At 40.2% G+C, this 16,038-nt stretch overlaps 1 protein-coding gene across 1 annotated transcript in view; it reads left to right on the forward strand.

Annotated features, from left to right (window-relative positions):
• Positions 1 to 15,552, forward strand: part of ADAMTS5 (ADAM metallopeptidase with thrombospondin type 1 motif 5) — a 41,505-nt gene extending 25,953 nt beyond the window's left edge. The window contains exons 4-8 of the mRNA XM_025995694.2: positions 6,231 to 6,514; positions 7,668 to 7,851; positions 8,192 to 8,367; positions 10,410 to 10,585; positions 14,615 to 15,552. Of these exons, the coding sequence (XP_025851479.1) occupies positions 6,231 to 6,514; positions 7,668 to 7,851; positions 8,192 to 8,367; positions 10,410 to 10,585; positions 14,615 to 15,182 (1,388 nt within the window). The 3' untranslated portion in view covers positions 15,183 to 15,552. The remainder of the gene's footprint in view (positions 1 to 6,230; positions 6,515 to 7,667; positions 7,852 to 8,191; positions 8,368 to 10,409; positions 10,586 to 14,614) is intronic.
• Positions 15,553 to 16,038: the final 486 nt, after the last annotated feature.

Genomic DNA, 16,038 nt, shown 5'->3' on the forward strand with positions numbered 1-16,038 from the left:
CAGATACTGAAGCAGGGGTATGCTCTAAGCACTGTCATTTAAATGTGAATTCAAACAATTTAGTAACTTTTACACTGCCACCAAAAAACTGACATAACTCAGTTTAAGTAAAAGTGTGATGGGAATTAGTAAGATGATTTTGAGATGGTCGAGGCTCTGACGTTTCAATTTCAGAGTTCAGGAGAGATCCGGAGAGAACATCAAAGTCCTAGAGGAAAGGAAAACAAACAAACAAACACATCTTTCTTAGAAGACTAGACTGATACCAAGAAACCATATGGTAAAGCCCTTTTACTTCGCTCACAGGATATCACTTGGATTTCCATCCAGAGCCTATTCATTCAGAGTTAATAGAAATAGTTCTACAGTTTTTCAGTACTAATTTTCGAGGCCATAGCAATTTTAAGCAATGAAATAGTCGTGGCAGAGGGTTGGGGTTGGGGTACTTAAGACAGGTAGACTGAGGGATCCCTGGGTGGCGCAGCGGTTTGGCACCTGCCTTTGGCCCAGGGCGCGATCCTGGAGACCCAGGATCGAATCCCACGTCGGGCTCCCGGTGCATGGAGCCTGCTTCTCCCTCTGCCTGTGTCTCTGCCTCTCTCTCTCTCTCTCACTGTGTGCCTATAATAAATAAATAAAAATTAAAAAAGGGATCCCTGGGTGGCGCAGCGGTTTGGCGCCTGCCTTTGGCCCAGGGCGTGATCCTGGAGACCCAGGATCGAATCCCACGTTGGGCTCCCGGTGCATGGAGCCTGCTTCTCCCTCTGCCTGTGTCTCTGCCTCTCTCTCTTTCTCTCTCTGTGACTATCATGGATAAATAAAATTTAAAAAAATAAATATTTAAAAAAAAAATTAAAAAAAAATAGTTAAAAAAAAAAAAGACAGGTAGACTGAGAACAAGAAGGGATATCATTTAACAATAAGGGAGAAACCAGAAAAGCTGTAAAATGTAGCCCTAAATCATTAAAAGCTCAGAGGCCTGGCACCTTTTTCCCAAAGGTCAAAAATCAGTATCACACCACCATAATCCCTGAAGGTACCTCTGTATTTCCGCATCAATACTCAGAAAGAAGTGATTTGCAATTATCAAGAAATTGTGATACTAATATAAGGGAGCAAAGCCATTGATATTTTTAGGGATATGCTCTCACAAAATGTATGCAATTCTTAGATGGGACCTAAAGAGTTCCTTATCTGGAAAATCCATTTATGGATAATAGCTCATCTGTCTCCCTCTCACCTCCGGCAGTGCTAGAAAAATGAGGTCTTAAAGCACAACTAAATTCAAATCATTTGATTTGTTTTTAAAATTATTAACCATAAGTAGCTGGACATTCGTAGCGCTCTCCCACTGCCAAATTTAAATTCGTTAATACTGAGTGTTTCCTGATGATTTAGTTCCAAGCACTATGTAGCAATTCAGTTATGGTTGAAAAGTCAACGTGCACACTCTAAAATAACTATGCCTGCAGATTTGTGATTCAGAAAAGGAGAAGCCATGTCTCAGGGGAACACCCCACCACCAGCCTTGCCAAGATACTTGTAGACATTCTGCAGTGTTTGTACAAGTTAGCTTTAGGCAAGCTGGCAAGGTCTGTGAGCCCCAGAATTGAAGATAAGCCCTGGCAGGGGAAATTGTGCAGTGAAAGCAGGTTATTGAATTTCCTTTCTCAAATGCTAATAACCTTGAAGCCAAGAAAGATAGCCGTGTCCACTGTATCCCTAAGTCCCCGGTGCCAGGTGATGAGAAAGGCCACCTCCCAAACAGGCACAGCTCAAGAACCCCTTTGGCACCGACTGCTAAGGCAAATCTAGAGACAATTTTGAAATATTAACATGCGGTATGTTTAAAGAGCTAAGTGTATAGCCATCTACTAAGCATAGGACTTTGGAGATGAAATGGTGTTTAGAAAACCAGTTCTCTGAATGCTTTGCCGGTGTAGACTATAGGCTGGTAATAAATAAGATCTTAACACTCAGTATGTAAGGTAGTACTCATAACATTCAAGGTCCATCATGATCATATCTTGATTTACACAATAAATATGTTCTCTGAAAGAATCTGCCAATAAGACATAGTTTAAGAACATGGTGACCTGTGTTTTTAAAAAGGAGACTTTTTCATCTAATTTCCTTGGCATTACCTTTGCTCAGCAGGGCACTTAGAGCTTGTGACAGTTTCACAAAGAGACCCTTGGGATTGCTTTTGGTCAGCAACCATGGTTTGTACACTTCCATGTCCTTAAGTTTTCTCTGTCAGCTGGTCCGTAATGCATCGGTTTCTCTTTTATGTTAGGCATTCAAATGAAGACCTTAAAGAACTTTGAGTTGCTATGCCAGAGAGATATGCCTGGAAGTAAAAGGGGAGAGTTTGCAATGGACGAGTTTCATTAAGAATATCAATTGATTTCTGATACACCATGGATATTTAGGCCAATGCCTAGTTTCATGCCTATGTATTGGAAAGGACTGAAATAATCATAGTGTTAGAAACAGATAAGACAATATGAAAAAGCATAGAGAAGGACTAACTTGGGTCTGATAATTTTCATTAATCATTAAAATAAAGGACAAACAGTGCTGGCATCAGATACAAAAAAAAGCCAACAATTTTTCTGCTCCGTTGCCCGGGGGCATGGCATAACTTCCATGACCGTTAGCATACTCTGCGGCCAGCAGAGATTACCACTTTCTTTCTTTTGTTTGTCACAAGTCACTGCCTTTTGCTTTTTTAATTTTTTTACCTTCAAGCATTTAACTGAACATGGATGGTAAGAACAAATATGCAATACGGACACATTTTTGTTGTCTTTCTTTTGGAAACTACCCATTTTTATACATAAGAAATGTTAAAACAAAAGAAAAGAAGGAAGCAGTGGGGGAAAGGAAAAACAGGTTGGCAGTGTGCGGAAAAGGACAAACAGGCAAAATATTGGCAGCGAAGCCCAGATAGGATCTCAGACTAGGATAAAGTGAAAAATATGTGGAGTAGATAGAAAGAAGTGGTTGAGAATAAAAGCCAAGCAGATTAGGAAAAGTCAGCAGTAGATTGGCTGCCTTTAGAGCTCAATACAAACGATACTGAAAGATTGACAGATTTCCTCTTTCAATCTTCCCCCAAACTGTAGCGTTAAAAAAAAAGGACAGTATAAATCCAGTTCTCTATTACTTAGATTTTGAATGTTTTATGCTGTGAGATTCAGAATCAAGATTCTAGATTGATTTTTTTTTTATTGTTCCGCAGCACAATGTTGGAAAGCATTCCATTTGGTAGAGGAGTCTGTACCTATTTTATTGCAAAAGGACATAATTTAACATATAGATAAAATTGATAGAGTGTATATCTCAGGGTAAACAGGAACTAATGCAGCAACAAATCTGGTAAGAACATTGGAAAAATAAATTAATGGCAATTCTGAAATAAATCATTTGATTATAAGTATGAAGTCATCCCCAGGTGATCTCTGAGGGAAAAATATAGAGCTGAGATCTGGCATTTTTAATAGCAAAGCAAATGTGTTACTCATTTTTAAAACTTACATTTTGGACCTGAAACTAATGTAACATCATGTGTCAACTATACTCAAATCAACGAAAAACAGAACAAAACTTACACTTTGGTATTAAGCTTTTTAAGAGAGATGTCACATCTTGGACATCTTGGAGTCTCCTTGTGTTAGGTTGATTTCAAATTGAATTATACGCTTCTTTCTGCTCATCATGTCCCAGTGAGGTAGAAAGATGTCAGTGACTCCAAGTCCACAAAGAGGTGGTGAGTTATTTTGGCTCAAGAGGAACGAGGTGGACTCATGCCACATGTGCCCACACGTGTTAAAGACTTCCCAGCTAATCCTGCGTTACGCAGTCTGATGGTTCTGTGCTTTTTAGTAAAATAAAAGTTTCTTAAAACAGCACTTTTGAAGAATTGGAAAGCATTCTTGCTGTCTCAGAGATTTGTTGACAGTCTTGTAACATCAGCAATGTGTCAGGCATTCCCTGGCTTATACAATCTTCTTTTTTATGTAGCAGTGAAGATAACGCTTCTCATGGAGTTATCGTTGCCTGACCTTACCATTTTCTAAACAAAGCTTAGTGAGGGTTTACTGTCATTCTTTCCTATTGACTTGACGCTGATGTTTTTCTTTTAACTCGATGTTTTTCTCCCAAAGTTCTCTTTGGCTGGATACTTATTTTTAATGCTTTCTCTGGCTTGCCTTCAGAAGCTTTACCTCTTCAAACGTTCTGGCTCAGAAATTAAATAGGAACTCTGCTCTGTATTCATTTTCATATAATGCGCCCATCACAGATTGACAAATTCCAAGGTATTCACTTTGAAGAAACTTGAATGTAGTTGTAAAAACATTTGTAGTATACTTAGAACATGCTGACTCTTCCATATCTGGGCGGAAAGGCAGATTGAAATGTGATTTTCTTTTATTAAGTAAAAAAGAACAACTCGAAAATATCTAAAATCCTTAAATATGTTGAGCATAGTATCACCTGTCATTGTTTTGTATTTTTCTAGTCACCCTTTATCTCTCAGTGATTTTTACCCCTAGAGTATGACAATGAGAAGAGAAACATTTCACAGAGCTTGGAAATCGGTTAGGGAGAGGTTAACTAATTTGGTCAAAAACACTCAGCCACTTAGTGTTTTGCCAGAATTAGACTTTGGACCAGGTGTTTCTACCATAAGGCATGATATCCACTATTTAAAATATCTCCCCACATGCTTGCCCAGTCAGCAATAAAACAAGGAATCTATCCACATGCTGAGCAGAGGCGAGATGGTGTATGATGTCTATGACGAGGAAGGCAGGCTCTGAGCATAAACCTCTATTAGCTATGTGACTTTGGCTCAGTGACCTATTTTTTCATTTCTCAATTTCCTTATGTGTAAAATAAGGAAAATATTAGAAGCTGCTTCGTAGGGTTCTTATGATGATTAAATAAGTGAATATATTTAATGAAGTAGAACGGTGTAAATGTGTAAGAAATATTTGTTATTTTTAGTACTATTAATAATTGTCTAGCAAATTCCAAAATCCCAAGTAAACCAAAATATGCAGAAGCTGGTGGGTGATGTGCATGCTCCCATGGGCCCAGAGAAATTCATGGTGTTAAACTGGGTGGGGATTAGGGAAGCTTTTGAGGGGAGGGAAGGCATATATCAGCTATTGAATTTGCGTTGTCCACGAGTGTACCCACTTCTATTGACGCCCCAACCTTTTCATCCCCCATTTTACTAGGTAAGGAGAGCACCAACGTATTTGTGCAGAACACTTTGAGCACCCAACAACTACTAGTTGCATTAAAGAATAGACCTAAACAAATAACAAAGAAGAATTAAAAAGATGAGCTTCATCCCAAATTATCAAAGATTGTCTTTTCTTTGCCCTCTGCTCTTTTATTCTGTTTGAAGAATAAAAGAAGTCTTTTAAGGACTTTATTAAAGTCTTTGTTAAAGAAATCTTGAAGTCTTTATTAAAATCCATGTAAGTCTAGAAGAAATACTTCTATTTTCTCTATTCTCTATTCTCTAATACTTCTTCTATTTCTCTTCTAATACTTCTCTATTTTCTCCCCGGGGAGACCCCGGGGGAGGGTGAATCTGAGTCATTGTTGTGTTTTCCCAATATCTAGTATGTTCCCAATAGCTAGAACATTATAAGTGCTGACCACATGCTTGTTGAGTGGAAGAATGAATGAGGTCTCGCCTTGTTATTATTTATGAAATTAATGGAGCAGGGACTTGGGTGGGCACATAAGGAAGAGAAAAGCTGAAAGGAGAAAAGAGTATAAATAGAGTACATATATAAACTCTGTTTCCTAGAGTTGTAATGCTTAGGTACTACTACAACTCTTGTTGTTGTTGTTGTTGTTATGTCTATTCTATTATTTCCTCTAGGCCCACCCCGATTTCTCCTAGACCCTCAGCATAATGGCTATTTTCACAAGTAGTTATTACAAAATAATCGTATTTGATCATGCACTGCCATCCTGACAGGTGCCCCAGAGCACACAGCCCATTGACAAGCCTGGAGAGGGGGTTGGTGAATGCAGAGGCACCCGTGTCTGTCCCTTGGGCTCCCCTCTCCAGGGCTTCGGCCTGCAGATCTGTGGGTGCACGATGCTCCCACGCCAGCTGGCGGGCTGCATCTTCAGATCCATGATTTTAGTTGTTTGACATCTCTACACAGAGCCGTGGCCCATCTCGGTTATTCTTTCAGGTAACTGTCTGCTGGACCTGCCACGCAAGCAGATTCTGGGACCCGAAGAGCTCCCGGGACAGACGTACGACGCCACCCAGCAGTGCAACCTGACATTTGGGCCCGAGTACTCCGTGTGCCCCGGGATGGACGTCTGCGCTCGCCTGTGGTGTGCCGTGGTGCGCCAGGGCCAGATGGTGTGTCTGACCAAGAAGCTGCCAGCCGTGGAAGGGACACCATGTGGGAAGGGGAGGATCTGCCTGCAGGGCAAGTGTGTGGACAAAACCAAGAAAAAATATTATTCAGTAAGTGATTTTCTTGTCACGCAATGCCTGGAGAGGCAGGATCTGAAGTACATTCCTGTGACATGTGTGGCTACTATCACCAGAAGCCTTGATTTCCTAGTTAAAATAGTTTTCCTTGAGAGGCCTAAGCAAAGCATTTGCTTGCTCTCCTCTGATTTTCCAAGGTCCGAGGAGAGCACTGACATATGCACGATGCCTCTGTCTTCCAAGACGCTCACACGACCATGCGTTCTCAAATTACCCTGACAGCAGCCAGGAGAAGTTCTTCACCTGGTCCTTCAGCCAAGGAGTTTATGATATTCTTCCTTTTGGGGCTGCTCAGCTTCCTGCTATAAGGTTTCCAGAGTGATAGACCTAGAGTGTCGTAATAGGGCTCCTTAGTCCCTGCCATGTGAATGCCCGTGGTGTGGGCACACGTGGTGTGCATGCCCATGGTGTGGGCACACGTAGTGTGAATGCCTGCAACGTGGGTGCACGTGGTATGGGCACACGTGGTGTGAATGCACGTGGTGTGAATGCCCGTGGTGTGAATGCCCATGGTGTGGGTGCATAGGGTGTGGGTGCACTTCAGTATCTGTCACATTCCCTCTCTACAGAGGACTCCAGTCTAATGAGACATTAAGCCAAATTCAGGTCAGGTACATTTATGCATGTGACAGAGGGTCTGGCTCAGGTGGGATGTGTGATGTCAACAAAAGGATGCAGAACTTCAGTGCTAACGAGGGAGAAAAGTGTAAATACAACCAACTATGCCAGGCATCGTGCAAAATCTTTAGCATCATATATTTTGTTAAAGATGCAGGATCAGAGCTGCCAAGAACTTAGCTATGGTTCAGGTGGTTATTAACAGAAATGTACGGGATCAGAAGGCCCAGAGAAACCAGGAGTGATGCTTGCTGTGCTCAGTACTGCTAGTGAGACATTCAGATCCTAGTGCCAGGGAGTGGCAGGGAGCAGAACAGGTGACTCGCTTAGGATTGGAATTGCACTGTAATTCCAGAATGTCCAAGATCTGTGGCCACGTTCAATTCAGCGAAAGTTTATACCTATGATGGGGTTTCCACCATGGCATTGAATGCAAGTGATTTCCAAATGTACGTTTTGAATATTTTTCTCCTTTCTGAGTTAAAATATCTTCCATTTTCCATTTCAGACATCAAGTCATGGCAACTGGGGATCCTGGGGGTCCTGGGGCCAGTGTTCCCGCTCATGTGGGGGAGGAGTACAGTTTGCCTATCGCCACTGCAATAACCCCGCACCCAGAAACAATGGTCGCTACTGCACAGGGAAGAGGGCCATCTACCGCTCCTGCAACGTCACGCCCTGCCCACCTAATGGTACGCTGCTCCCAAGTGTCAGCAACCACCGTGTGCCACATGTAATTTGTATTCTAGCAGTAATAAATGAAGGAGGCTGGAGGAAATAACCTATTAATCTTGTACTTCACAGTTCCACCAGTGTGCAAATCAATAACAAACACATGAGTGATTTTTTTTAAACTATTATTACAAACAACTGTTTAGAGAGTTAGGAAGAAAATAATCGTTGCTTTCAACTCCCGTGTATGGATAAAATCCAACGAGTTTGCATCTTTTCATTAAAATTATTTAAATGCACAAGGACTATATCTAAGTTTCAGAATAGACAAAGTGATAACGTGACATGTTTGTTTTTTAGGTAAATCTTTTCGTCACGAGCAGTGTGAGGCCAAAAATGGGTATCAGTCTGATGCAAAAGGAGTCAAGACATTTGTGGAATGGGTTCCCAAATATGCAGGCGTCCTGCTGGGAGATGTGTGCAAACTGACCTGCAGAGCTAAGGGCACTGGTTACTACGTGGTGTTTTCTCCAAAGGTAACTGCACACTAACTATCCAAAAACAGTAGACGTACCTGCTGGAAATTATTTGGTAGAATAAAGCCTAGAGATACCAAATACAAACAGTTGTTATTTGGGAGGTAACTAGATTTTGGAGGGATTTATTTTATTTCATTGTATTTTTAAGATTTTATTTATTCATTTGAGAGAGAGAAAGAAAGAGCACCAGCTAGGGGAGCAGCAGAGGGAGAGAGAGAGAGAGAGAGAGAAGCAGACTCCCCACTGAGCAGGGAGCCTGATGGGGGCTTGATCTCAGGACCCTGAGATCATAACCCGAGCCGAAGGCAGATGCTTAACTCACTGAGGCACCCAGACGCCCCTTTATTTTCATCTCTATATTTCCAAACCCTATACAAAGAACAAAAATTATTCTGTAAACAGAATAAGTAAAACGTGTGAAAAGGTATTTTTGAAAACTCTAACTCTGTCAAGGAAAGTGAGATGTGTTGGGCAGCCCGGTGGCTCAGCAGTTTAGCACCGCCTTTAGCCCAGGGTGTGATCCTGGAGTCCTGGGATCAAGTCCCACGTCGGGCTCCCAGCATGGAGCCTGCTTCTCCCTCTGCCTGTGTCTCTGCCTCTCTCTCTGTGTCTCTCATGAATGAATAAATAAAATATTTAAAAAACAAAAAAGGAAAGTGAGATGTGATCTTAACTTCCAAATAGTCTTGAAAACAACTAGAATGTCCTAGGTAAGTTTGTGCAGGGAACTGAAAGCAAGAAAGCTTTCTACTTTTCTATCATTTAATTAAGAATTCCTTTGGTGATTTATGAAGAGAGGTTTCAAGATCATCATCCCTGACCCAGACCTTTCAACGTCTTGCACTCTTAATATGAATCAATGTCCCTGTAGTTATACACGTTATAATATACGCAAGTAAAATTATCCCTTATTTGTCACAGGTGAACATTTTCTAAGTTACTAACAGTTACTTCTCACAATCAGTGTTCTGCAGCAACTTAAAATACTATTTATCTAATTTGTAAACAGGTGCTGCATTTAAAAAATCACCTCTGAAATTGGCCTTCAGGTTTGTATGAAAAATTACTGAAAATAAATTAGTGCCCAACTCAAGTAATTTAAAAAGTATTTTATCTTTTTATTGCAAGATAATACATTTTCCTTTAAAAGCATGACAAAGAATAAGAGGAAAAATGCCACCTGGAAATGCCACCCTCTGGGGAGCTGTGAGCCTTTTGCAGTATTCCCTACTTCAATTTACGCAGATACACACACTTGCATACTCACACACATGTGGAAAGAGTTGTATATACACAAATATGAAGTACTTCTGTTTATTTACATGAGACTACATATGTTCCTTATATATGCTCACATGCATATATAAAACCGCAAAGTCCATATTATGTACTATTTTATAACTAGCTTTTTAGATATATACTGATTCCTTTGCTCAAAATATATTCAGTGTCTCCCAGTACTTTCCCCTGACTTTCCCAGACTCTTCCTACACTACTGTGTCTCTATTTCAGCATTTGAGAGTTCAGCACGAGATAGGGAATGTTTTTCAACCGTAACAAGGTTTTGCACACCAGTTTAGATTTTCCAGCATATTACTATAATAACAAGTATGCCACAAGGAAGGATCTCGGCGATCTTGAGCTTGCTCATTTTCTGCTGTCCACACAAGTGACAAGTTGCACAGGCTAAGCGAAATGATTATCGCTGTCGACGTAGAAAGGCAAGACCATGTACCGTGGGATCGTGCTCTGCATGCAGAAAGGGAGATGAGTACCTTGGGTCTCCAAGCATATTTTAGAATTAAGCTCCAGAGAGAAAGGGCATAACCCAGATTTATTCCAGATCTTCTTTCTGCCGATACGTCAAGGATTTGTCAGTGAGGTACTCTGGGGCCCTGTGGCGTTTGGTTGGCTGGTTATTTTTTGATGCGCTATCCCAGTGAAACGCAAAACTCAAATCAGAACTTGCTATTTTGCCATGGGAACCAGGGACCTGTGCACAAGTATTTCCTGACGCTGACATGATCCTTGTTATTCAGGTGACGGATGGGACAGAGTGCAGGCCGTACAGTAACTCTGTCTGTGTCCGGGGGAAGTGTGTACGAACTGGCTGTGATGGCATCATTGGCTCGAAGCTGCAGTATGACAAGTGTGCAGTGTGTGGGGGAGACAACTCCAGCTGCACGAAGGTGGTTGGCACTTTCAATAAAAAAAGGTAAGGGGATTGAATAGTTGCCCTTACGTGCTTTAGACTCAAAAACCTGAAAAAGGGGGACCTGTGTTACCTCACAAGCTATTTGTGGCGGGAGGTCTAGCATGGCTCTGGTAATACATTATACATGTGAGAACCAAGGAGATGGAGGAGGAGATGAAAAAGTTCTGGTTGCAGAGTGCCAACTCCTGGGGCCTCTGGAAGCAGATAAATGGCAGTGGCTCTGAGGTCAAGATCTTGCAGAGTGCGAACCTGAAAAGAAAAACTCTGGGACATCCCCGCTAGCAGTCTCTTGCAGATCTCTTATTTCTGAACATAGTTTTAGGGAAGGATGGCCAGTTTCCATCATAATTATTTTGTTTTACAAACAAATTTTCATTAGGCTGTATGTTTTCTTGAGAAGACCTCTCTCATTGCAAAATGGAAGTTAATTGCAGTGATGCAGACAAGAATATCACTTTGTAGTGAACTCTCCTGGTTTAGATCTACTCTATAAAGAAACATATACGATAATGTCTGCTTCCTCTACGATCCTTGATTATGCTTTCATTTTAAATATGTAAGTTTAGAAAGTACCAATTTCTGGAATTAAAAATTTTTAAGATTTGTTTATTTATTTTAGGTAAAGCAAAAGCAGGCACACGTGTAAGAGCAGGAAGGGCAGAAGGAAAGAAGCTTCAAGCAGACTCCCCCCACTGGTCCAGGACTCTACATGGGGGTCAACCCCATGACCCATGAGATCATGACCTGAGCCAAAACCAAGACTGAGTCGCTTAACTGACTGAGCCGCCCAGGCGCTCCTGGCATTAAATATTATGTTATCAGCTAGGATGAGGGAGCAGGCTAAAAAGTCTGCTGGAATGCAGGATTGTTTTTCTTCTTCACCAAACCACTCTTGATGCTAAGTGGTATTGGTCCAGTGCACTTGTATTCCTGGTGTGTGTGGTGTATCGTCTGTATCTGGAGGGTAATATGCAAACCAAATTAACAATAAGGATTCATTAAAACAATCTCATGCCATGTTATTGTGGAAAACTGGAAATTATCTTTGATAAAATTTTAAAAATGGCATGGTGAAGAATTTATTCTGAGTTTATTTTTTTTATTCTTTTTTTTTATTCTGAGTTTAAATACGCATTACTAATCCTATTCGCTAGTGATTTAGCAATTATTCATCCAATTGTATTGAGCCATCTTTGTAAAATACCCTGCGTGTCAATCATACACTGCATTTTTATATTGCAAAGGTACAATACACCTTACACATGATGAAGTTTACCTTTTTGTTTTACAAACGAGGAACTGGGACTCTGAAAGTTTAAAGCTTATCTAATTTTGCATAGTTGATGAATTCCAAAGCAAGGGCTATACCTTAGGTCATAAGATAAAAAAAAAAAAAAAAAAAAAAGGAAAGAACGAAGGAAGAGGAAGAAATTCAGGAATCAAAAGGAAATATCTTATGTACCACATGCTATGTATTTTTCTTACATGAAATTAGCCACTTTTTTAAATACTAAACTTGGCATTTTGTTTTTTGGATTGGCAACCAACATCCACACATTTGTTGTCACATGGAAAGATGAAGAAATTCATGATAGCGACAAGTAGTGGGCAACCTGACAGCTTGCAAATCGATTTGGCCAAGATTACATTATGTGGTACAAATGATCTGTTTATTCCAAATAAATTACCTTGGCCTAGAGTGATGTATAAAAAAGGACATTGAACTTGGGACTGAAATCTTTGTAATCAAGCTCTGGCTCAGTAATTTACAAAGACTATGTGCTGTCCCAAGAGTCACTTCATTTTTCTCTTTTTCTTTATTTTTTTTCTATTAATTCTTGAGAGCAGAATGGAATTAAAAGCAATTATCTTGTTAGTTAATATTGCTGTGAGGATCCATTGAGATCATGCATACATGCATATTAAAATATTTCATCAAGCTCAAACCTCTTCACAAATATGACTCTAACCTTAATTCACCCCTCTCAATGTCTTTCATCTCAGTAAATAGCAACTCAGTCTTTCTATTGCTCAGTACCAGGAAAATAAGAGAATCATCTTTTACTGAGGCAATAAGAAATCAAGACACCAGTCCTCCTACTTACCATTGCCTTGTGAAGCTGAAAATACCAACCAATCCTCATAAATCTGAGACAGACTCTAAGGAATAAGGATTAAAAAAAAAGAAGAAGAAAAAAAAAAAACTCTCCTGCCTGATTCCCTTACCCTTCATTCTTTATTTTCTTTACACCCTGACAGGTATCATTTAAACTCTGAATATAACCAGAATGTATTTTCATGTAACTGGTAGAAAGTATGGCTGGCAGACGTAAGGACTTTCATGCATGATGATATTGTGAAAAGAGGAAACTAGGAGTAAGAAGCCATGGCTTTTGAGCCTAGCACTGCCACCAGCTCTGGAGTGCACTTGTTCAAATACTTTAAAACACCTCCACTTTATATGCTTTCTATATAAGATGAGATATTCTCTCCAACATCAACTGGTTTTGTTTGCATATGATCTCTTGGTATTAGATATTTAAAAAAAAAAGTTCTGTAACAAATTCTAATCTAAAATGTATTACAAAACTAAAAATAATGAGTCACGTTGGATGGATAAGCCATTAGCGGTATTGTGTTTTCTGTCTCCCAACACAATAGGAAACTCTGAAACCTTTGTGGCAGTCCCTGTCCGTCAGATGCCCAATGGAGAGCGGGCTTCCCTGGGAAGGAGCCTCTGCTCGAATTCAGAGGGAATGGCTGGGCAGGGAAAATACACTTAGATTTTCAGAGTATGAATCAGTTGCCCCATCATCTCTAAACCTGGATAAGAGTTTAGCAGTAGATGACTAAATTTCACACACATCAAACTTCACAGACAATATATTTAAAACAAAACATATAGAGGCCTTATTATAAAATTACTTATGGAGGCAAAGATTTTCTCAAATGACTCCTTCTTGGTAAGTCCCCTGGTGCTTAATTAATATATTTCTGTCCTAGTATTTTCAAAAGCTCTGCATACTGGAAATATTGATGCCTTTGCCCATTTTCCTGAGCAGATGATGAGTTATTGGAGACTGACTTTGTCACCCATTATATAGCCTCACTCAATCTATCATGTTTATGGACATGAAGTACCCAAGGAAATTTACTATGGCATTAAAGATTCCTATTTTTTTCTTTTGATGATACTGGTAGACTATGGTTACCTACTTACAGAATTTTCTATTTCATTTGTGTTCTGCTCAGGAAATCCAGAATTCTAGTGGAAATAGAAGCAGAGATTCTACTCTGTCTCTAGTTCAACAGTTAAATCTGTGGTTTCCCAACTACTCTGCACATTTGGAACAATTCCCAAAGTCCTGCTGCCACTGCCCCATCCTGACAGATGGGATTTAATTGATCTTGGGTCTGGGGATTTAGATTTTTGAAAGACCTCCATGTGATTTTAATATGCAAATAGTTTGGAGACACATGAATTTAAAGCTTTCTAATGAGATTGAGGGCAGATTTTAGTTTGTGTTTACATATATCTTCTTTTGTGCCAGAATGATAGGATTTGATAAGGATGTGTAATGTTTTTATAAATCTTTGAACAAAGTTGGCAGAAACAAAGGCGGATTTTAAAACAAAGGCGGATTGCTAACATCATCCTAATTTTGAACATCATGATAAAAATGCGTACATCATAGTCTGATTGCAATTTTATTTTGTTACAAGAAAACTAATTCTTGAAGCCAATTTTAGGATGATTTGAAAGTTATCTAGGTCAGTTGGTGGGGACAGGTGACTTGGGGACCCTACTCCTCTGCCATCTTGCTCCAAAATCTGAAGCCAATTTTAAACTAATCTCTTAACTACATTAAAACTGTATGAAGATAAGGGGGGACTTTTAGAGAACTTTTATTTGGTTCTCCATTTATTAAGAGTTTATTTATTCTTCTTTCTCTGTGTGTGTGTGTGTGTGTGTTTTTTTTTTCTTTCTTTCTCTCCTCCTCTCTCCTCTGTGGACTTTCTTGCTTCCAGTAAGGGTTACACTGACGTGGTGAGGATCCCCGAAGGGGCAACCCACATCAAAGTCCGGCAGTTCAAAGCCAAAGACCAGACTCGATTCACTGCCTACTTAGCCCTGAAGAAGAAAAACGGTGAGTACCTCATCAATGGGAAGTACATGATCTCCACCTCAGAAACCATCATCGACATCAACGGAACAGTCATGAACTACAGCGGCTGGAGCCACAGGGATGACTTCTTGCATGGCATGGGCTACTCAGCCACGAAGGAAATTCTAATAGTGCAGATTCTTGCAACAGATCCAACGAAAGCATTAGATGTCCGTTACAGTTTTTTTGTTCCCAAGAAGTCCACCCAAAAAGTCAACTCAGTCACCAGCCATGGCAGCAATAAAGTGGGCTCGCACACTCCACAGCTGCAGTGGGTAACAGGCCCATGGCTTGCATGTTCTAGGACCTGTGACACGGGCTGGCACACCAGGACGGTGCAGTGCCAGGACGCAAACCGCAAGTTAGCGAAGGGATGTCTTCTCTCTCAGAGGCCTTCCGCATTTAAGCAATGTTTGCTGAAGAAATGTTAGCCTGTGGTTGTGATCTTATGCAGAGATAACTAGATGCTTCATCACGGAGAAGTCATGGCCAATGGTGGTGATCAATCGTGGTGAACAAGAGGTCTCCCTAAAGCACAGAAAGTCACGCTTCAATGGCATTGTCAACAGGAGTCTAATTATGGGCAGAATCTGCTCTCGGTGACCAAATGAAGATGTGCACCATTTCATGTGACAGTGGTGACCTTGGAATATAGAAAAATTTGGGAGTTCTGAACATCCCCTGGGCTACAAGAATGAAAAAACACTGATGAATGTAGAATCAGGGGACTTTTGAAGATGGAAGAACGGTCTCCCCCTTGTCACCTACCTCTTATAGAATGTCTTCAAAGGCATCATAATCATTATCATCCACAATACACAGTAGCTTATTTTTACTGTTTGTAAATACGTTCTCCCTTGGTATGTCACTTTATATCACTTGGTTCTATTAAAAAATATGTATATATATATGCACATATATATACATATATATATTTCTATAAAAAAATGTTTGACCAAAGTAGGTCTGCAGCTATTTCAACTCCTTCTAGTTTCCAGAAAGAGCTGTGGATGTTTTACTGGAAATTAAGAACTTGCTGCTGTTTTAATAAGATTTTGCATACTTTCAGACTACAGGAGATCAAATTTTAGTCAAAAACCATTTTGACAGCAAGCATCTTCTGAGAAATTCTAAAAAGAAAAAGGATCTCAGTGTATCTAGTCATTTAAATACATGCACGGGTCCATTTCCTTAAACTTTTGACTGCCTGGAAGTTTCAGGCACCCAGCCAAATTGACGCATAATTAGGATGTAGAAGTAGTGTTCGCGTGTGTGTATGTTATGAGT

This window comes from Vulpes vulpes, chromosome 15, assembly GCF_048418805.1.
Source record: "Vulpes vulpes isolate BD-2025 chromosome 15, VulVul3, whole genome shotgun sequence".
NCBI classification, from domain to species: Eukaryota; Metazoa; Chordata; class Mammalia; order Carnivora; family Canidae; genus Vulpes; species Vulpes vulpes.